General features: G+C 33.8%; 1 protein-coding gene across 4 annotated transcripts in view; it reads left to right on the top strand.

Annotated features, from left to right (window-relative positions):
• Positions 1 to 22,494, top strand: part of LOC110400414 (sodium channel protein type 1 subunit alpha) — a 63,187-nt gene that overhangs the window by 24,393 nt on the left and 16,300 nt on the right. For all 4 annotated transcript variants that reach the window (XM_021400271.1, XM_021400274.1, XM_021400270.1 and 1 more), the window contains exons 12-20: positions 1,110 to 1,242; positions 2,051 to 2,289; positions 4,562 to 4,735; positions 5,371 to 5,727; positions 6,453 to 6,932; positions 9,365 to 9,482; positions 10,067 to 10,221; positions 12,193 to 12,366; positions 13,734 to 13,856. In XM_021400271.1, coding sequence (XP_021255946.1) covers positions 1,110 to 1,242; positions 2,051 to 2,289; positions 4,562 to 4,735; positions 5,371 to 5,727; positions 6,453 to 6,932; positions 9,365 to 9,482; positions 10,067 to 10,221; positions 12,193 to 12,366; positions 13,734 to 13,856 — 1,953 coding nt within the window. The remainder of the gene's footprint in view (positions 1 to 1,109; positions 1,243 to 2,050; positions 2,290 to 4,561; positions 4,736 to 5,370; positions 5,728 to 6,452; positions 6,933 to 9,364; positions 9,483 to 10,066; positions 10,222 to 12,192; positions 12,367 to 13,733; positions 13,857 to 22,494) is intronic.

The following is a 22,494-nucleotide window of genomic DNA, read 5'->3' on the forward strand; positions in this document are numbered from 1 at the left end:
TTGGCAATGCTTCCTGGTTGGTCAAGCTGTGAATGAATGCTCCTGCATCTTGTAAAATCTTTAATAAATTGAACAGATAAGATAGGTTTGCAACATAAGCATTTACTTACTAATATTCTCATAACTAACAAATGCAATTTGCAGTTTCCACGTAGTAAAATATTAACTTACTTATACATCCACAAAAGCACTATACTGTATTGCCAGGCCATGCATTCATTTTGCTGTTATAAATGTCTGTCTTGTTATGGTCCACGAAATCAAAGTTACTGTACAATTGAAAACAGTATACGAAAATGTTACCATATGTCTGCAATCAGTATGACGCTACTATAACCACTTTATCAAAATTAGCATTATTGGTTAATTTTGATAATATATGTTTCTATATCAGACCCACTAAAAATGTAACGAAGTAGTCAGTTCATTATTACCATTCGTTTCTCATTTCTATATATTTCCATCCTTTGCTGGCGGAGTTCTACAGTATAGATATGTAGTTAATTGGAAGATTGCATTTCTGCACATACTACCAAAAATACAAATTATAAATGTCTGTGTGAACATATTTGCAGCACATATTGCTGTTGCTGTGTATGTATATGCAGGTAAGAGAGGAGACCACTGAAATAAATTTCTTGCTTAGTTCAGAATTATCTACTCACGTTAATTGGAAACGTACTAGCATGAGGAAGCATGAGGAAGTCGTACTTTTCTTACTTACTACAGTTTGTCTAGTGTAAAAAACCATTATGTCATAGGAACTTAAATATTCCTTGCAAGAGGAAGGAAAAAACAATTTGCAAAAAAAATACAATCTTTTGAATTCGGTCCTTTTTCATTTCTTTAAATAATTCTTCTAAGCTTGAAGGAAAGAAATGCAATAGTTACGTGAATAAGCTCTCACTAAATCTTGAACAGTTAGGTAACTATTGCCTATTATCATTTAAAAACTATATTAAAGATATTAAAAAGTAAGAAAAGTCTGACATGATAAAAACTGAAGTGCACGAAGCACGTATATATGCATATTAGTAACAGGGATCTGTATAGTATTTGCCTATTTTATTACTCAAATGTGGTCTCACCTGTTACTGTTCCCTGTGTAGGGCACCACTACAGAGACAGAAATGAAGAAGAGAATATCAGGCTCTTTCCATGTTTCTATGGACTATCTGGAAGATCCAGCTTTAAGAGAGAGAGCAATGAGCATTGCTAGCATCCTTACAAACACTGTGGAAGGTGTGTGCTATGCATAGTTTAATGCTTAATGCCATATTTTTCCTGAAAATCTGATTTGAAACTTAAAAACTAATTAAAACTGTCTAAATAGATACTGTCCAACAAACCAACAACTATTTATCAGTACACTCAGAGGCCTATATTCATTGAGGTCATTATGTAAGTAAGCATTTCTAGTTTATTGTTTTGCCACCATGTACCTTGTGCTTGTTGGGACTACAAAGTTATGTTTGGGGGCAATATCTGAGAGGACACTTATGCATATTATTAACAAATATTTCACTGTAAACAAAAAGATAATGGAACATTTTTAAAATATATAACAATATATACACATTTTTATCAGTTATATTATTCAGTTACTCTCTAAAAGCTCAACTGTATGTGATAAAAATGATTTTTCTTGAACTAGGAATGAATATTATGTTGAAAAACTTCATGTAAATAACACAAATTTTGAAGTAAAAATATTTACATAATAGAACAGCAAATTTGATGAATAGTCTGATGTTTAATGAAGGAACAATGGAATACATAATACAAATACATGTAATACATAAATTGATGCTGATCTGAATAGTGACTGAAATACAAAGTTGTTCTAGATAGATAAGCTTTGAACAAATTAAGTAAATTTGATAGCTCCTTTTTAAGACTTTACAGAAGAGCCCTGTAAAAATTAAAAAGGATATGCTTATAGAGGTTAATCAGTACCTCTCTAGACTGATAACTTGACTGGTATAACTCATCTAGCCTTGAGAATGTTAGAGCAATCACATGCTTAGTCATGTATTTCGCTTTCCCACAGAACTTGAAGAATCAAGACAGAAATGCCCGCCATGCTGGTATAAATTTGCAAATATTTTCTTGATCTGGGACTGCAGTCCGCATTGGTTAAAAGTAAAGCATATTGTCAACTTAGTTGTAATGGATCCATTTGTTGACCTGGCTATTACAATTTGCATTGTTTTAAATACACTCTTTATGGCTATGGAACATTATCCAATGACTGATGAATTCAATAGGGTACTTTCAGTCGGAAATCTGGTGAGTCTGCTTTTTTTGTGTTCATGATTTTAAAGGAAGTATGTCTGTTTGTTTGTACCTCTTTAGAAAGTAGATTTATTGGGCATTTATTGCCCTCCAGATAGGACTCTATCATAACATTTTTGGAAATTTTACTGTCAACTCTGGGTCACATAACTTAGAATTCTGTAAAATCAGTATTTTCCTGTGTTCTGAAAACCAAATCAAATATTTAAAAAAACAGCACCACTGCTACATTAACTAAAGTCCATATTAAATAGAAGTTGATTTATCTAGCTACTAAACCAGGAAATGCATTAATTCCATGAAGAAGACACCATGGGAATAAATGTGTTTCTTTTTCAATCAATACAATACAAATGTGTAAATTATTAATGTGTTTTAATTGCTTTCATCTCGTTGCTCTGTTTCCTGGGTACAGGTTTACAATCACTAGAAGAGCCATTTAAAGGCATTTCTAGAATTTTCTTCTTTAAATGAATTTTTATGTGGATATGTGGATTGTTCTCTGTATATGCTTATTTTAAACATGAAAAACATCCTGCAGTAATTTTTCTTCTTACAGTCTTTATATTTTTTAGAATCAGATAATTAATAAGATACCTTTTTATCATGTTGTCAACCATATTTTCTCCCTTCTACTTCAAAAAGATAAATTATTAAAAAATTCAGTAGATAATTTTCTGTAGCTATGATGCTTTTGAACTGACAGGTTTGATCACACAGAAGTATCTGTGGCTGCAGTCCTACTTCATCTCTTATTTTAAGAATTGATTTCTTCTAGTGTAATTTAAAAAAAAATCCTTGTTTTGTAATGAAGAAAAAAAATATCTCAGATCAAATAAATAACTACAGAATTTGGAAAGGAAAATTAATAGACAAATTCCTGACTGATTTTCATGCACTTATAATAAAGGAAGCTCTGAATATGAGTTGTATTGTAGCAATTCTTCTTGTATTATAGCAATTTATAGTTTTGTTTGCCAACCAGGAAAATATCATATAAATCTTGGTGAACATCAAACTACAGAGAGAGTATGAGAGAGGTTGGCTATAAGCACCACCCTCTTCCAATCTTAAGGACCTTGATTTAAGCCCCTTCTCCAATGCAGAAGCTTTCAGGGTACTCCTGCTCCCATAGTTCAGCTTTAAATCCCCTTGAGAGCTTCACTGTCTCTATGGTTAGGAACCTTATTACTATTTTCACATGGTATTTATTTATTCCCACTTCTTCCACAGTTGTTTTCATTCTCTATCTTAAAAACAAGTAACTTTTCATCTATCTTGAGCATTTGTGTTCCTGCACTGAACAAGTCAGAATCTTGTCCAGATCCTGATTATCCCAGTTATTCTCTTTAGCTGTTGCAGTTTCTGTTCAGCTTGAAAAGTGAGTTATCAAAAACAAAACAAAACAAAAAGACAAATAAGCAGTACAGTGCAGAGCTCAGCCAGCCTTTAACAGTGTCTTTAATACTTCCCTATCCTCTAGGAAATTCTTCTAATACTCAGAATCACAACAGCTTTATCTCAAACCTACTCAGGCTTGCTACCTTGGTGGCTCCCTAAATATGATTCCTACTTCATACAGAATATTGAATTCCACGATAGGAAATCATTACCAGAAATATCATGTTTAAAATGCTCATTTCAATTCTATTTCAGTCCTGACATTAAAATGATTGAGCCAGTTGGCTTCACTGAGCTTACTGGCAACACCCATGTCTCTCTGTTCTACAAACTGTTGTATCTCAGTTGATCCCCAGCTGTTATAGTCTTATCTCTATTGAACTGAATGGGATTATTATAGGCTGTATGACCAAAGGAGCTACCCATTAGGAGTCTTAGATTTGGCCTCATTCATAACGTTGTATAATGTAATTAGTGTACAAAAAATTATGTTATGACATGCAATTTCTTGGAAAGCATTCTGGTTTATGTCGTAAAAATCAAATTAAGGATATTGTTTGTACAGTACATGAGAAAGTCCATATCCTGATATAGTTGAAATTGGATTATGTTATAAATGTTTTTTTTTTATGTTATAAAACAGAAGTTTACATAATTTTTTCAGTGTAGAATGTAATTAATTAAAAAAAAATTACTTGGTTTATATGATCTCTGTTAAGGTAAGATAGTTGTAATATATCACTACAGTGAACTATTTTTAAGTATCTGTTTTGGATGAGGCTGATTTCAGATAGGTAGCCTAGACAACAGCTAAACCTGCAATATTATATTTCACAAAAAATAACCATCTGCACTCTGAATTTAGGTCTTCACTGGAATCTTCACAGCAGAAATGTTTCTCAAGATAATTGCGATGGATCCTTACTATTATTTTCAAGAAGGCTGGAATATTTTTGATGGATTTATTGTAACCCTTAGCTTGGTTGAGCTTGGTCTTGCTGATGTGGAAGGACTCTCAGTTCTTCGATCATTCAGATTGGTAAATATACATCAATTGCACTGATTATTCAATGAGGCTTCATTACTTTTTTGCCTTAAAAATTTTCATTATTTGCCATGATGATCCTGAAGTCTCTTTCTGTAGTAAAAACCCATACAAATCTATATGTAATACCTTACTGTCTTCAGCAGGAATCAAAAGAGATCCAGAAAAATAGATAGCAACAGGTGTCTTGGCCTATTTCCAATCTATGTACTGTATGTACACACTTTAAACATCCTGCTATGCACAAACAGACTATTTAGATAGACACATTGTGCTCTCATTAATATCACAGGTGAAGATCCGTTGTGCAAATAACTGCAGAAAAGTAGCCCTGATTATTTTAAGAGATGGATTCTAAATTTAAAATTCTATTTGACTGGTAGTTTCTTGGGCTTTGGGTAAAAACTATGCTTTGAAGCTCTCAAGCTCTAACTTTGCAAAATTTTGTGACTGACCTTTTGAACATCATGCATGTAGAAAAGAATATAACTTTTCAGCAGTCATACTGGACACGTTTTTTTTTTTTTGGTTTTTTTGTTTGTTTGTTTTTTTTGCAGTAATGTCTTTCCATAAATTATCTTTGTATTTTTATTGCTGCTTGTCCTTACTCTGTTTTTCTTTTCTTCCAGTTACGAGTTTTCAAATTAGCAAAATCTTGGCCAACTCTAAATATGCTGATTAAGATTATTGGCAACTCAGTGGGTGCTCTGGGAAATTTGACCCTCGTTCTGGCCATCATTGTGTTCATTTTTGCTGTTGTTGGGATGCAGCTGTTTGGGAAAAACTATAAGGAATGTGTCTGCAAAATTGCAAGTGACTGTGTACTTCCACGCTGGCACATGCAAGATTTTTTTCACTCTTTTTTGATCGTATTTCGAGTGTTGTGTGGAGAATGGATAGAAACAATGTGGGACTGCATGGAGGTTGCTGGCCAAGCCATGTGCCTTACTGTCTTCATGATGGTCATGGTGATTGGAAACCTAGTGGTACGTAATCAAAACATTAACAAAATACTCTTCAACAACAGAGTGGGTTCAGTTCTGAAGAGAGCTAAGTGTTCTGGCTCTGCTTCAATAAAGCACTTAGGCTGGTGGTTTCAAGCAATGCTTAAAGTTAAGGATAAGAGATTTTTTGGATAGAGAACAAAGTATTCTGCACCTTGTAATATCAAAAAGCTAAGACTTAATGTTAAAGTGAGCTCTTAGTCACATTCTTAATTTGTCTTTTGGCTGTTTCTAAATATTTGTTCTCCAAATAATTTTAGTTTATGGGCTCTTAATAAATCATTTACTGTAATTTTTTTATTATTTATCACATGATTAGTCATCTAAATCTAGTTTCTGCTGTGTGAAGGAATAAATTAAACAATTTCATGATGCTGAATAGCAAGTTTGTTATCTCAGATTTTAGATGATAAGGCTTTTCCACCAAAATATTTATAAGCCATCTGGATTTAAAGACACATTTACAGATATTCATCAGTTGAAATATTTTTGAATAGTGAACAGGACACAGTCAAAACAAACAAAAACCCTTCGTTTTTCAAGGAGAAATAGTTCTGAGGGTGCTTTTTTTTATTATTTTTTATTTTTTGTGAACTATTGAGATTTCAGCCTTCAATGTTACTAATAGGACTTTTAAATAAAGTGGAAGTTCTTTGCTGACATAAGTTTTAGATTTTTCTTTTTTTTTTTTTTTTATCTTTCTACAGGTACTGAACTTATTTTTGGCCTTGCTTTTGAGTTCATTTAGTGCTGACAACCTTGCTGTGACAGATGATGATAATGAAATGAACAATCTCCAAATTGCTGTAGCAAGAATGCAGAAGGGCATAGACTACGTGAAAAGAAAAGCACGTGAATTCATCCAAAAAGCTTTTGTTAAAAAACAAAAAGCTTTAGATGAAATCAAACCACTTGAAGATTTGAACAACAAAAATAGTTGTATCTCCAACCATACTGCAGAATTAAGCAAGGACCATGATTATATTAAAGATGTGAATGGAACAACTAGTGGCATAGGCACAGGCAGCAGTGTGGAGAAATATATCATTGATGAAAGTGATTATATGTCGTTCATAAACAACCCAAGCCTGACTGTGACAGTGCCCATTGCTGTGGGTGAATCTGACTTTGAAAATCTAAATACAGAGGAGTTTAGTAGTGAATCAGACCTGGAAGAGAGCAAAGAGGTATTAAGATACTTTGTGCATTTCTCTGTGATCCCCACTGAATGTTTTTCTTTACTCAGCCTAAGCCAGTGTATTCAGTACTTCACCATTTGTTATTTTGATACTTCTTTATACATGGGCAAAAGTAAGTGTATAAAGGAGGGTTTAATTCTTGATGAGTAGAAGTGTGAGAAAGGGTTAAAAATTACTATGGTTCCAGCAGGAGATAGGATGCCAATGAATGAGGGACCAAAATAATCCTTAAGAACTGCTTATGACCTATGTTTTGGTGAGAACTGTATTTTAAAAAAAACATATTAATTATATAACTGTTCTTTTACATGACTTTGTGGATATTTTAACAAAATAATTTAAATTGATTTCATAATATAACTTGCAAAGCAACTATACCCTCAGTGAATTATTGTGTTGATATTTTAGACGAACCAGAAAATTTTCTTTCAAGACATTTAACAAAATTAATTTTTTTACTTGAGGAACCTTAAACTAGTTAGTTTCCATTCTGGCAGCAATCCAGTTTGTTTGTAGGATAGTTCATTTTCCCCTGCCAGTGTTGTATTACTTACAGTACCAATTTTAGGCTGGCTGAACTCTGTGCTGCTGTCATTTTGTTGTATATAAGCCCTCTAATGTTCTTTACAAAAATCCGTTGCTAAGAGCAATCTTTGGATCCTCCTCAAGAAAGGAGACCAGTACAAAACAGCCTTTTCCCATACGAACCAGTTTCAGAGACAATTGTGTTCCCATTTCCCACTGAATATCTGAAGCACTATTATTTCTCTTCCTACTAAATATTTTCCAAAACGTCTTATAAACAGGCTTTGATTCAAGCTTCTGCATTGCTGCCACAATTGAGGCTATAAGAATGTATTTGAGCACATTATGAAGATGTTGACCCACGAGGAAAAATTTATAAATAAAACAAATGTTAAGAAAGAAGCCATTGGAGAAAAACAACCATTAGTCATCTGTTCCACCCATAACTATTTTAATGCTGGCCAGTCTGGTCTTACCACCTATCACAGGGCGGGCAGTCAAATGGAGAAACACAAGCTCTTTTCTGACCAGCCAATTGTGAAGTTTTTGTAAGTGTACTGCCTAAACAATCCCTTGCCAGACAGATGTGGAGGGCATGCTGCCTATAAGAGCAGTATGTGCCTCTTATCTTCCATTCCTTTGAGAAAGAGCATGAAATTTCTGCTTTTTCCACCTGAAGCTCATGAATGAGCAGCTCTGTTTTATAGTCTTTCCTGAGTGGAGACTTCATTAGTGCTGTTTTGGATCCAAGATCAACTCCTCATCGTATGTGGACTGTTAGTACAATAGTACTGAAAAGAGAAATTATAAGCACAACAGCATGGTGTGGGTTTTTTTGGCAGCCTTTGAATTAGCTAAACTTTACTTGAGAGTCCACTCTAGAATAAAGACTGCATATGTTCTCTACACCCAGGGCCAGTGGCCGCTATCAGGAGAGGTCTAGGTGATTTCAGACCATACTAAGTTTTTCAGCACCATTCCTGGAGATTTACAGTGTTGGCCAGGATCTTTTCTTCCTGATTGCATCCGCTCTGAAAGTTTTTTTTTTTTCCCTCCAGATGAGTATTCTGTTTGCCTTTAGCAAGATAACTGGTTAATTATCTTAAAAATATAAGCTACACTGTTAATTTTAAAGAACTTAATTTTAGTGTCCAAAATGCATGAAAGAAGAGAATGGTGAATTAAAATAGAAAGTAAATACTTTTTCCGAAATGAAAAGTTTTGAAAAGTATTTTCAAAATGATTTTGAATGGCAAAATATACTGCAAAGGATGAGCTGTGAATATTGGATTGCTAGAAGCAAACAGTATTTCTGTTAAAATATCAAAAAGGTAACATTCAGGTGAAAATGGAATTTTTTAAAAAAAACCTCTATGAGCCGTTTCTCGTGAAAACTAATGACAGAACCTAAAACTGGATTCCTCAGCTCATTTTCCTGATAAAGATATTGTCCTCCACCTCTAAAATACAGTCTTCTATGCTTATCAGTGCTTTTTTTTTCCCCTCATTCCTTTCAGCTCCCACCTCATTCATACATTTATATTTAGGCTGTTACCTGCTTTTCAGAAGACTTAACAGATTGCTACATATATATTTACACTGTATTCTGTCCAGGTCAAGAGATCTTTACCACTAATGGTCAGCTGTGGTCTTAAACCACAGATAAAACTGAATGGCCTAGAACCATTATTCATATTTTGTAGTTTAAAACTTACTTTTCTTTAAACCTTATCTACCACTGATACAGTACAAAGGAAAATAAATATTGTACAAATTTCCTATTAGTTTGTCAGTTTGCATGAATACCAGAAAAAAATAACTATTTAATTATTCTGAAAACTATATTTTCCTTAAAAATATTTAATTGTGATCCTTTTTTTTCTTTTTGTTTACAGAAGCTAAATATGTCCAGTTCATCTGAAGGCAGCACAGTTGACATTGGACTTCCTGCAGAAGAGCAACCAGAAGCTGAACCTGAGGAATCCATGGAGCCAGAGGCCTGCTTCACCGAAGGTGTCTGAGACAAAAAAAATCCAAACTTATTTATGAAATATAGAATAATTAATTGTTAAAACTAGCTTTTAATATTTGTGCTTAATTGTTTACTTTTTTGTCAGTTTTTAAGCTATGATTAGAAGCAGTAATACTTTTAGACCATTATTTACCATAGGGATACTGAGTTTCGTATCTCACACAGAAGAAAGTACTATAAAACACTTGCCCAAGTATTACCACATAGACTTAACTTAAATTTAAATGAATTGGTATATTTTTATATCTTACTTTGTATTTTTTTTTAATTTGCCTTTATGTTGCATGGATTTTTATCTTTTTGTATATACTGTATTGAGTGGTTAATTCTTGATAAATGAGAAGTACTTTTTCTCATCTATTCTTTGAACTGTAAATTCCAATTGTCTCAGTGTTAGATTTCATTGCTTCGGAGGAGAAAAAGATCATCTAGATGAAAATCCACTGAGTTTTTACTAAATAGCGCAGCTTCTGGAAATGTAGTGTTGTGTCACTAAGTATACATAACCAAAAGCTACGGAATTCAACAAAACCTTTTTTTTTCTCAATACATATGCTGTTAAAAGGCTGCGTACGGAGGTTTAAGTGCTGTCAAGTAAGTGTAGAAGAAGGGAGAGGAAAGCAGTGGTGGAACCTTAGAAAAACATGCTTCAGAATTGTTGAACACAACTGGTTTGAGACTTTCATTGTCTTTATGATTCTCCTCAGTAGTGGAGCTCTGGTGAGTAAAACATGAAGACAGTGTTGTAATTGTTCTCAGAAAACATTGTTTTTACTTAGTTCTCTGTGTTAAAAAAACAAACAAACAAACATAATTTGATGTCTTCAGAGGATCACTACATTTTAGTCTGGACTTTAGAAAACAGGTAGAAAAAGTCTCTTCTCAATAACTTTCAGCTCAACTCCACAGCTGAAAGTAATGTGCCTGAAGCTGGGAGAGGGACAACATGAGAAGAAAACACATTTGGCTTTGTTATTTGGGTTTGGTCTCTAGTTTTACTGGTATTTAGTGATGTGTCTCAGGGAAAAGAACTGTCTCCTCTAAGAATAAGAATTTATCATTTATGCTTCTAGTTCAGACTCATGTAGACTAAAAGGATATCTGTTAAAAAAAAAAAAAATGTTGATCCTCATGCAGTACGTATAACAAGCCTGTGAGGACAGAATAGTGAGGTTATGACCATAGTATAAATCTATAATATAAATCTGTAGTAATAAAAGAAACAAAACTTATTAGTATTATATTATTTTACAGATAAAAACTATGACAATGACTAAAGAAATTTGAGATTAACTGACAAATAAAGCTGAGCCTGGATTCATACTGAGCTGTAGTTTCTTAGGCCTAAAATAACCTATAGTATCTCTGGCATCCACCCAGGGAGATACAATTACCATTCAGTAAATTACTTAAGTTCCCAAAACATGAAACAAAATTACTTCACAATAGTATATTAGAAACTCCTTAAGCCACTCCCAAAACTTTAAAATAGAGCTAATGGTTCACAGTTGATGATTATACTTAACATTAGTGTTGGTTAAGTCTGTAAACACTGGTTTTCTTCAGTTTAATATCAAAATAATGATCAACTAAGCAACTTTTATACAACAGAGTGTGACAACTTTCCTGTGTTCTAGAACTCACTGAAATGATAAAAGATTCACATCTACACTATTGAATTCTGGTTGATGATACTGACTGAAGAAAACAAAAGCAACAAAGGTTTAAATGAAAGAACATTACAGGCAGGGAACCTATAAACGTCCATCGTGTTTTGAGATGAGATCCCAAAGTGTTAGCATCTCATGCTCCTGAAAGTAAGGTGCGTGTCTGACCTAGCTATCCAAAACTACTGATACACAGGTACCAATTGATAGACAAACACTAATCATTTGAACTGACAGAAGGGTTTCACAATCAGGCTGGGTAAAAATGAGTTTTAGTATCAATGAATACTCATTATAAAAATTATAATTCAGATTTAAAAGCAATGAAAGGAAAAATTTATAAGAAGACAGAAATACTGAAAAGCAGATGTTTTTCGTTTGATCAACATCTTTCTCAAATTTCTAAAACTGAAAACACAGAAAACAAATAACATTGCAAGGATCATAAGAAATGTTATGTATCTAATAAATAGTAAAAAATACAGTAAAGCAAATACTTGATTTTTTTTTAAGAAAGGAATAACTTGTTTTATGATTCATTCCTCAAAATTTTCAAAAACTTAAGAGGACTTAGCAGCATAAGATCAACTGCATTGTCATTGTCCTGAACATTTTACAGCTATGGCCCTGGATTTTGAAAATGGATCTTCCTACGTATAAACCAAATTATCTCAGTAGAATTCTGCTCACTCCCGTTCCTTTGTAGAATCAATGCTGTTTGTGAGAACTGAAAACAATCTGAGTAGAATAACTGAACAGCAGCAATAAATAAATAAAAATCTCTGACCAGAGAATTTGTTGCTTCTCCTTCCTGTAAGCTGGCGAATATTTTTCTGTGGAGGAAAAACATACTGAGTTAGTAGAAAAGAAACCTTGAAATAAAAGTGGTACTCCCACACCTGTTCTTGAAGAAAACTTGCTTCCTTTCTTTTTGTTCCTTGTTGTTGTTGTTGTTGTCATTAAAACCTAAACTATGTGTTGTTGTTCAACCTAAAACAAATATCTTTGAATATTTTTCTTACAGGCTTTTGAAGATATATATATTGAACAGCGCAAAACTATCAAGACCATGCTGGAATATGCTGACAAAGTCTTCACTTACATCTTCATTCTAGAAATGCTGTTGAAGTGGGTGGCCTATGGCTATCAAACATACTTTACTAATGCCTGGTGCTGGCTGGACTTCCTGATCGTTGATGTATGTAGTGTATTTCCTAGGTGCTATTTTTACTTTTTTTTTCCATTACTTTCTCTACAACCATAATATCTATGTATACCTATACATAGATATACATACATGTATACCTACCTATGAGTTTACTTTCCAGTTTAAAAAGTAAGGTAGATGGAAAAAAAAAACATAGTTCTTTGTCTTTCATTTTACACTTACACTACTGCTTTCCTATACCATGGAATTAATAAAAATTGGAAGATCTCCAGCTAACAAAAGAACCTAACACACTAGCTCTACAAGTATTTACAGTTCATTCCAGCACTGCTCATACCCACTTCAGGCCCCACTTTTCTTCCTGTGGTCTAAATCACATCCAGCATTTAGATGGATGTCTGGTCTGTCAGACCCTCATAGCTGAAAAACAATTATCCAAGCTATCCAACTAAAAACTTCACCATATAACTGAATCAAGTTTTTATAAAGAATGCAAGATACATGTGTAGCATTGGTAGTGTGGCTTACTTAGTATGAAAGTCCACAAAATATTAATGAACTTACAATCTTCACAGCTGTGTTTGAAATCAAACTCGATAATCTTTCCTTACGGGGTTATCTATGCTGCATTGTGGGTGGGTGTTTTGGTTTTTTTTCTAATAATTAAATAGTGTATTAGACCATTGTATTACAGGATAATGAAGGACCATTCAGGGAAATGAAAAGAAAAATGAAAGTATTATTTTGTCATGAACCGTAGTGAATGTAGAGGATATGGTATTTCTCATTGAGGAATGCGGGGATGTAGAATAGATACAGGCAGGTGAAAACGTGCCTTTATTATATTCTACTGCCTATAGAACTGTTTCTGCAATGTCTTTTAAGAAACAGCATATTCCAGGTTAATGTCAGCCTATAAAGTACATAAATTCGGTAGTCAGGCAAAAGCATTCATTAGTGTTACTGAATATAGAAAAATTAGTCTATCGATTTCCGGAGAAACTGTGACCCATCTGTTAACTCAAAACAGGCATCAGTCATTTCCCTTCCAGTTGTGAGCAATCAAAGGATCAACTGTAATTACTAATCCCAGCTGCACTGTAAAACAGAGGGGAAAAAAAGATTTTTTTTTTCCCCTCAAATCACTATTAAAATATGAAAGTCCTAATTATTAATGTTTCCAGATACTAACTGTTACCTTATGGCATTTTTGTTTAACTATTTACTTATCCTTCTCTTATTTCTCATTAATTCTCTTTTTTTTATTTAAAAGACTTGGTATTCCTGAAGAGCGTGGTCCAAAATTAGATTCTTCTAAAGAAGTTTGTATCTCACATCTATGGTATGTAAAGTAGTATGTACAATGTAATAATTTTTACTTTCCTGTTTTCATATAGGTCTCTTTGGTTAGCTTAACAGCAAATGCATTGGGTTACTCTGAACTTGGTGCCATTAAGTCCCTTAGGACACTAAGAGCTTTGAGACCTCTAAGAGCCTTGTCACGATTTGAAGGCATGAGGGTAAGAAAAAATGAAAGAATCTGAAACTATGCATGCATACAAAGAATCCATGCATGCAGAATAAGGAATGACAAGTCCATGCAGAAAGGCTGCACTATCTTTTTATCTATTGCATATCTTTTACTAACAGATAAGCAAAAAGCTTCATCAATTCACCTAAATCCATACGCAGTATCACATAGAAGTTATGCTCATTAAGGTTACTTTACTTTCTAGCCAATCTCAGGAGTTTTCCATTTAAGGCTTTGAAATTACCAACTATGAACTCTCTCAACAGACTCTTAATAATGAATTAAATAAGTGTATTACTCTATTTATATGGGGGTCTAATTTAGCAATAGTTTATAAAGCTATTTTCTGTTACCAGTTGAAATCCTTTATTTTTCTTCGTAGTTGATAAACCAACTTTGGTCTAACAATACTGAATTTTACTAGATCATACCAGAGATGTATTCGTATCAGATAGTGGTTTAAATTTATTTCTGAGTTTGGCTGACTTTAAAAATAAAAGCTTCTAAAATGAGTTTATTTCTCTATGAAATTATTCTTTTTGTAAAGTAAATGTTTTTCTTACTTGAACAAATCTCTATTCAATACAATGTGTATAAGGTTTTATCATACTTATTCTGAGTAACTCAGAGGCCCTGCTTAGTATACATCTCACTCAAGAAAGCATTTTAACTTATTTTTTTCCATCTGTTTATGCCTTCTGTTCCTAAAAGCCACTGAATACAAACTAACTCTATATGCATGTCATTGAAATATATTTTAAGAGAATGTGTTTTTCTACTTCATGGAAACATGGGAGGAAATAGCGTGCTAATGAATTTCAGTTCAATTACAAAGTAGTGAAATAGCCTAGAATGCACTGTTTGAACAGCATTTAGATATAAACCTAAGACCAATGTAGTCAAACTGAGAATCTCAGAATTCTTTTCCTTTAATTGTGTTCCTCAGGCTACATATTTCTACTTCAGTAATCATCATCAGAAGTATCCAATGACTGGTAGATTAATAAATTTCAGTTTCATTTTTCAGTTTTGATTTTAGCAGTTTGTGAAGTGATAATTCATGAGGGTAAGAGCTGGTCAAATTCTACAGAATGTATGAGTTTTAATTTAAGTTTAGAATGACTTTGATTTAGCAGTTTTCTCTTTGTCTTTCTTTGTACTTACTGTTCATGAACATTCAGACAAATGTGTTTTTTGCAGACAAATGTTGGAAATTGCTCTCAGCTTTGATTTTTTTATAACATTCTGGTCAGCTGCAGGAGGACTGGGAGACTAGTTAGAAGGTATACAGGAAAAAGATACTGCTCTTTAGATGGTATTGGAAGAAAAGCAATCATTATCGGAAATACAATGTTGAAAATTATTGCAAAATCTTTTATTTGATTTTTTTTTGTGTGTATCCTTACATGACTGCCTTAGTACATTTCCCACTTAGAACATTTAGGATATTCATGCACAAAGTGCTAATTATTTGAAATCTATATACTGCATTTCTTTATTTCTCGCTGTAGAACTATGAAACTATGCCAGAGACCCAATCATATGGTAGAATTTCAGATACACAAGATGAATAATTCAAGAGCAACTTACTGTGTAGGAATCCCAGACAAGACTGAAAAAGCAGGAACGATTACAGCTCCATCCTCCAATATTTATGATAATCAATGAAGTACCTGATACTAGTCACTTAGCAAATGCGACCAGCCAAATGCATAGTCCTTCTCTTCACTATTAGTTATATGCACTTCCAAAGACATTTTTTTCAAAGTGGTTGGCAAGCATGTGCAGCACTTGCCTGCTGACAGATATTAGCATTACTTTATGAATGACTCACGAACAGTAAAAAGATTCAAATACCAACTGACCAGCTCATTATAAGAATATACCTGTGTAAACTTACAGTCTTCTCAGAAACTGAGTTCATTTCATAAAAACCCATTAAAAGAGATTTTTTTATTTGCCAGCAGGAAGTAAAAATTAATTTAGCCCTCCTTGCTTTTTTATATTACCCAGACCTACACTGACCTTCAAGCTGAGTTTTTTTATTCAGCATGTATTTATTGTTTTCCCCCAAGTTCAAAATGATGTAAAATTTGCCTTGAAAAGAAGAGATCAAATGTATTCAATAGAAGCCCCTGCACATATGCAGCTCTATATAATTTTGGAAAACAAATTGTTAAACAATCTAAGCTACTTTAAATTGATATTTTTTCTTAAATAAGTTTATCATTCTGGTGAACTTGGAAAATGCAGCATTTTACAGAGCCAATAAACACTAATAGCTATTTTTTAATCCAAAAAGATCAAAACATACTTCACTTTAAGTCGTTATATTTTGTAGTTACAACGTACGAAACAGCATAATTTCAAAACTGAGATAGATAATTTCCATTGAAAAAGCGGAAATAAGATCTATGAATCACTTGTGATAAAACCATCACAAATGGTTCATAGCCTGTGCTTGCTTTGAGCACAAAAGTGATTTTTCCATATTAAGGGCGTTTAAAATATCTACTAGTAATCTGCCGTCTAAGAGATTTTAGTTTTTCTATAGTGAGTCTCAAAACTAACTCCACCCAGATGCTGGAAGGCAAAGTAAAGAATTGCTTTAATTTAATTTAAATTTTTGTCATAGGGTTTATATTCTTATCTCAATGAATGCACATACTAAGCAGAATTATCTGCAACCTGAGATTTGAATATGCCCGTTGCTTTTTGTTTAGCTTTTTAGTATTTGCAATATAATGCTTTTGCGCTAGTTCTGAATTGGTATGCTCCTTGTCAATGTAGAATACTGAGTACACATTGCTTTGCTGAGTTAGAGAATTAAGTGACAATAAAGCATGCATTTGTGTCTTATTTCACAAAATAAAGCATGTCATGCCGTGCTTGATTTATTTATTAGAGAAATAGTAGAAGGCAGCAAACAATCTGAAAACAACTTGCACTTTCAGTTTTGCATGCCTTATGCATATTTCTGGCTGATTGCTTTAAACATTTACTGTATTTCAAATTTCCAGTCCAATTTCATAACATGTAAAACTAAATTAGAGTATTTGGTGTCTTAAATATCTTCTAAAATTCAGTAGCTGTACCTCAGACTCCCTTACCATGAAAGCAATAATGAGGCATTTCTGAGAATACTCCAAACTTTATTAGGAGGAAGGAAAGTTTCTTATATGATTGAGTTATAAAGCATAGCATCAAGTGTCTGTCATTACAGATTCACAGCTAACAATGGGCTATATATTTCTATTTTATATAGAATCTGTATAGAATCATTGGAATCTTCATTGTAGGACAAACTGGTCTGTGTTGGAAACTACCTTTTATAATTTTCATAAAATGTCAATAATTGTGTTAATAATTGTACTATCTTCCTTGGAGTTTAGAAATGTTCTTCAGGAGACGTGTCAGTAACACAAAAAAGTTACTGCATTTACTGTCATATCCTTAGGAAACCCTTGATCTTTGGTTACAACCCTTGCAAGCACCAACTGTAGGAGGTTATCATTTCTGCAGGGTTTTTTCTGCAGCTTCAGTGGAAAGTATAAATCAACACAAACAGCATTTGCTGCAAATTTGACATCTTATCTTACAGATTATTATATATTTAATCTTGAGAAATTATATTCACTGCCTCGTGCGTATTTTCCATAAGTATAGAGGGTTATATTTTGTGCTGCCATTTTTGAAGATTGTGATCTTATTCACTAACTTTGAGTCTTATGGAAAGTCTATTACAAGTGCAATATCTCCCAAAACACTGCTGAAAATTATAGAGAATTCAATGTAAGAAGACCTTGTGTAGAGATGCTCATAAATCATATGGGAAATATCCTAGTATTTGGGGATTTTTCTTAGACTATAATTCCACATTTAGAAGAGAATTTTTAAAGGAGTTACTTATATCATTGAAACTAACGTGATTTTTGACTGGATTTGTGTTTGTTGTATCTTGAAGAAAGTCCTTACTGTCAGGATCACAATTTAATGAAATATAAAGGGCAATGGCATTAAATTTATGCCATTACAGAAGCAAAAATAATTTTCACCAGATCTAGTGAATTTCACCAATACTGTTCTCACATCAACTAATTATTCTGTTTTCATGCTTGTATGTATTTACAGTATTTACCAGCTCTTCTCAGACAGAGAAATGCAGCCATGTGATTTGTTGCTTGGCAGATAACTATTGTGTTTCATCACACAGTATGTTAAAGTGTTTTTTTTTTCTCTGTGTTATGTCTTCAGAAGTATTTTGCCATATACTTGATCTGTTGGGAAAAACAGATTCAAAGCTGCTATCGGAACAAACGTATTTTAATAAATTGAACAATGTAGTTCGTTTTTAATAGACAGTTGAGTGACAGTTAAGTGAATAAAAAATGCCGCTGTTGTTACTTTAACCAAGTTAAACTTTGTTAGGAAGGATGTCCAGAATGAGATTAGGAGAGACCCCCTGAGATAACCTGCTCAAGCCACCCTGCTGCTGGTTTTGAAATTCCAGGGCACAAATCCACTACCCACAAGCATGAAATTTCTCCAGCACAAAGTGTTATAGAAATAGTTTCTGAATTTAATATTTGGGGAAGCATTTTCCTTTTTTTGAAGATAAAAATCTGTATCAGAGCCATTCTTTGGGGTCAGCTGCATGCATATAGCATGAATCAAGGAAAAGAAGTAATTGTTGTATTACCTTGATAAGGGAGTTTATTCTCATCTGAGATCCTTTGTCCCTTGCTTCATCTTTGCTCATTAAGACTAAGACTTGTCTTTCCTTGTCAGATCTCTCTCTGATCCTTTCCATTTGCCTGTCTTCTCTTTGCATACTCTCATTTAAATCCAATGTTTTCTTTACAATTGATGCTCTAAATGTCAGATTTCTAACAATATTCTAACAGTCTTCACCCTGTATTCTTAACACAGCCTTCATTTTACGCAGGCTTGAATAATTTGGATCAATCTGCATTTTCACATTCAGCATAGATCCTCCTTTCAATCATTATCTGGAGCATGTCAAGCAGATTACAGTTTTTCCCACAGAAATATTTAATTTTCATCCTTTTTTGTATCCAAAGCCAGTTCATAGCACTCATCATGCATATACAGCATCTTTCCAATTTGTTATTGTTTACTTACACTATGTATCTGTTGTTTACTTACACAATGTATCCATTCTACCTTTGCATTCCCAACAAATCTTTTATTTAGCTCTGTGTCCTGCAGCTTGTCCAAAATTTTTACTCTGCTGCTGAGGAGGAACTAAGCTTATGCCTACAAACTCTTGCAGAGTGTATGTGGGAAGGGAGAGCAGGAGTGCAGGTATTGATCATGATGCTGCAGAAACAAAACAGTCCCTTCCTTCAAACAGGGACTGTAAATACTCTCAGGGAGTGTATAGTACAGTACTTGTACAAGATGTTTACCTTACATGTATGCTGTATCTTGAAAAAAAAACAGTGACTATTGATAAAATAATACTCAGTGTTTTATTATTTTTATATTTTATGAAAACAGGTTGCTCCCAGGTGTCCTGTTTTATAACGAAGACAATAGTCCTTTGAATTTTCAAGCTCTGGGGAATTTTGAATCAGTAGAAATTCAGGTGAAATCCCTGTTTTACAAATCAAGTGCCAGTCCCTTCAGCTTTGTATCTTGCTCTATGTTGTTTAGGATGAAAAGGGCTTATACAACGTTTAATGTTTAGATGGTAGATTTTAGAGGAAAAAATGTTTTCTTGTGTCTGCATGTATATACATATGTATAAATCTATTTATTTGGAGTAAAGCATCAGCAGAAATATTGATTTGATTTTGACACCTACCATTCACTGTTTTGTAAGTTCAAACCCACCAACTTCTCAGTTAAAAATCTCTGCCTATAAGAAAGAATTAGGCCTATTTTGTTAGAGATTTTGCATACATTAATTAGAGATAACAGAAGATACTGCTGTGATAAAAAATGAACTCAAACATCTAGTATCAAATGGAGCCTTTTCCAACAGAATTATTTTAAGTATTTCACAATTTTTATCTGAATTATTTAAATATTTAAGCTCTCCTTCACCTTTGTTAACATATGAATTAATTTGGATATTAACAGATTTCATCACGGTGGTGCTGGTTGATCTGATAATTTATGAAAATTGTATTTGCTGAGGGTTTTTGTTTCTGGTTTGTTTCTGTGGATTTTTTATTTGTTGATCAAGAATTTATCATTACTGATTACCCTGCAGGTCCATGCATTTCCTCTTTTTACCTGATTAAGCAAACAAGAAATTTGATGAAATTGCACCTCTCTTAAGGTACTTCTCATCTAGAAATCAAGTGCTGTTTTGTATATCACACTGCATATATAAGAAGTTCCAGATTATGAATACAACTTAAGCAGCGAAAAATCAGTAACTGCCATCACATAAACATCAAACAGCCTATGAACCCTGAAGTGTAAAGAGATAGTTAAGAGATACTCTTCAAGAAATTCCCTGTTCTTCATAGATAAAAGTATAGAGTCAATGTCATGCCTGGAAACTGAGGAGCCATTCAAGTATTTAATGTGGGAAGTACTTTATGGAATTCTTGGCAACTTTCTGCTCTACCTACCTTTGCATTTCTAATTACCTTTCAAAAGGGATTAAAAGTGCAACCTTTATTTTGGATGTGGCTTAGCAATAGAAACACATTGTTTGGGTTTGGTTGCTTTTGTATTTATGTTTTCCACTTTGATCTGAAGGCCTTCCTTCCTATCACATGGACATGAAAGAAGAGAATTTCAGTTTGGTTTGCATCATGAATTTTCTGATTGTATGCCATCTTCTGAGCACCTATCTATTTTTATAAGCACTAGTCTTTTGAAAACGCAATTATTTACACATAGAAGAGTTTCTGTTTCGTATTTCTGACTTGTCTGATAGGAACATCTGCTTATGCTCCATGATAGGTAAACTAGAAAATGCACAGCACGCATATGATAGAAGATCCAAAGACAGTGAAAAAGCAGTCAGTTAAAAGTATGTGAAGGAGAGCCAGACATTGATTGCAAGCTGCTGGAAAGCCTGTTGCAGATGTGTAGTGCACTTATGCTTCCATAACTCAAATAAATCAGCTGATGGCACAGATCTACTTTAAATTGTTGGTTCATGAATGCCAGGAGCAAGGAACTTTTCAAGACAAAGCCTTGTTGCAGTGAATCCTTGCCTATCTAACTATCGCTGACTACCAGGAAGTGCTAATCTTTTTGAATCAGCTATGGACTTTTTTCATGATCTCTCTCAGATCCCTATTTAATACCCCAACTGGGAAAGCTACTGTATTCCTTAGGTCTTTTCCTCTCTTGCTTCAACTCCCTCATGATTTAAGAGAGAAAGCAACTGATAGCCTCCTCCTGGTCAAGTCAGTGTGGCTTCAGCATCTTCTGGTCTTCCTTGTTGGATGTCCTCAAAGTCCTTTACTATAAGAACATCTTACACTCAGATCATACACATCACCTGAGCTTCCATGGCTGTCCACCCACAGCACACCTGCCTACTTATTCCAGTCATCTTACCTCTGTGGTAGACCAAGCATCTAAACCAACAGCTGCTTGCTCACTTCTTCATCTTTCATTGCAAGTTCTTTCTCCACCGGATTTGTGTACATCTGGACTTCAGCCAGGAGAGATTTGTGGTCTTCTTACATAATGCTTGTTTGGGACAATGCAGTACTTACATCTTAATCTCATATCCTGCTCAAAGCTGGTTCAGTGTTTAATTTGAGTCGGGGATGAATCTTCCTTTTTTCCTTGGATGTTGCTTATACTACATACACTGTTGACCATCCCTCTCTGCTTGCTGGTGCCTTTGAACACCTGTCTCTTCAACCTTTGTACTGCTGATGAATGTCTTTTTGTATAAAACCCTGTCTGAAGTCTGTAGTTGTCTGACTATACAGACAGTCACTTAAAAATAAATTATTTATATTTTAGATACATCCATGTAAACCTACGTATTCCTTGTTCTTCCTTGGAGTTCCTGAAAGTTTCCTCAGGCCTTCCCAAGCTACCCAAGCTTCCCCAAGCCAAGGGGCTGAGTATGGAGGGAATATGTCTTACACTTGTTATGACCATTTGTCAAAGCATGCGTAGATTTGATTTTATTCATAAAGGTATTGGTGAAGTAAAAGCTATTTAATTTTCTGTGCTTGTTTATGTAAATCTTATGTGAGACCATATACACATAACAGGTAAATGATCACTATAGCCTTTGATAGGCTTCTTCAGAGGAGATCAGGTGAATCAAATCTTTGAGGAACTCTTTCTGTTTAAGTCTAAAAATGCATGTTGGTAACTCCCAAAATGGAGGTAAAGTACTTTGTCATTTTTAATAGGAAGAATTTTCAAGACATAGTCTTATAATATTCCTCTTCATCCTAAAGAATGTAACTTTCTTCTCACTTGCACCATGGTCAAAGAGTTTAGAACTTCTTCACAAAAGCTACAACTTTTATGGGCAAAATTGTTAAGTACTACTGAAGGTTTTTCCTGGTTTGTTTACAGATTGCAGGAAACCCAGGTCAAATGTAGAAGTTCCTAGAAATCCTGTGGCTGCTCAGATAGATGCCAGATCTGTTGAAGCCATTTTGCTGTGA

The sequence above is a fragment of the Numida meleagris genome, chromosome 5, assembly GCF_002078875.1.
Source record: "Numida meleagris isolate 19003 breed g44 Domestic line chromosome 5, NumMel1.0, whole genome shotgun sequence".
Classification (NCBI taxonomy): domain Eukaryota; kingdom Metazoa; phylum Chordata; class Aves; order Galliformes; family Numididae; genus Numida; species Numida meleagris.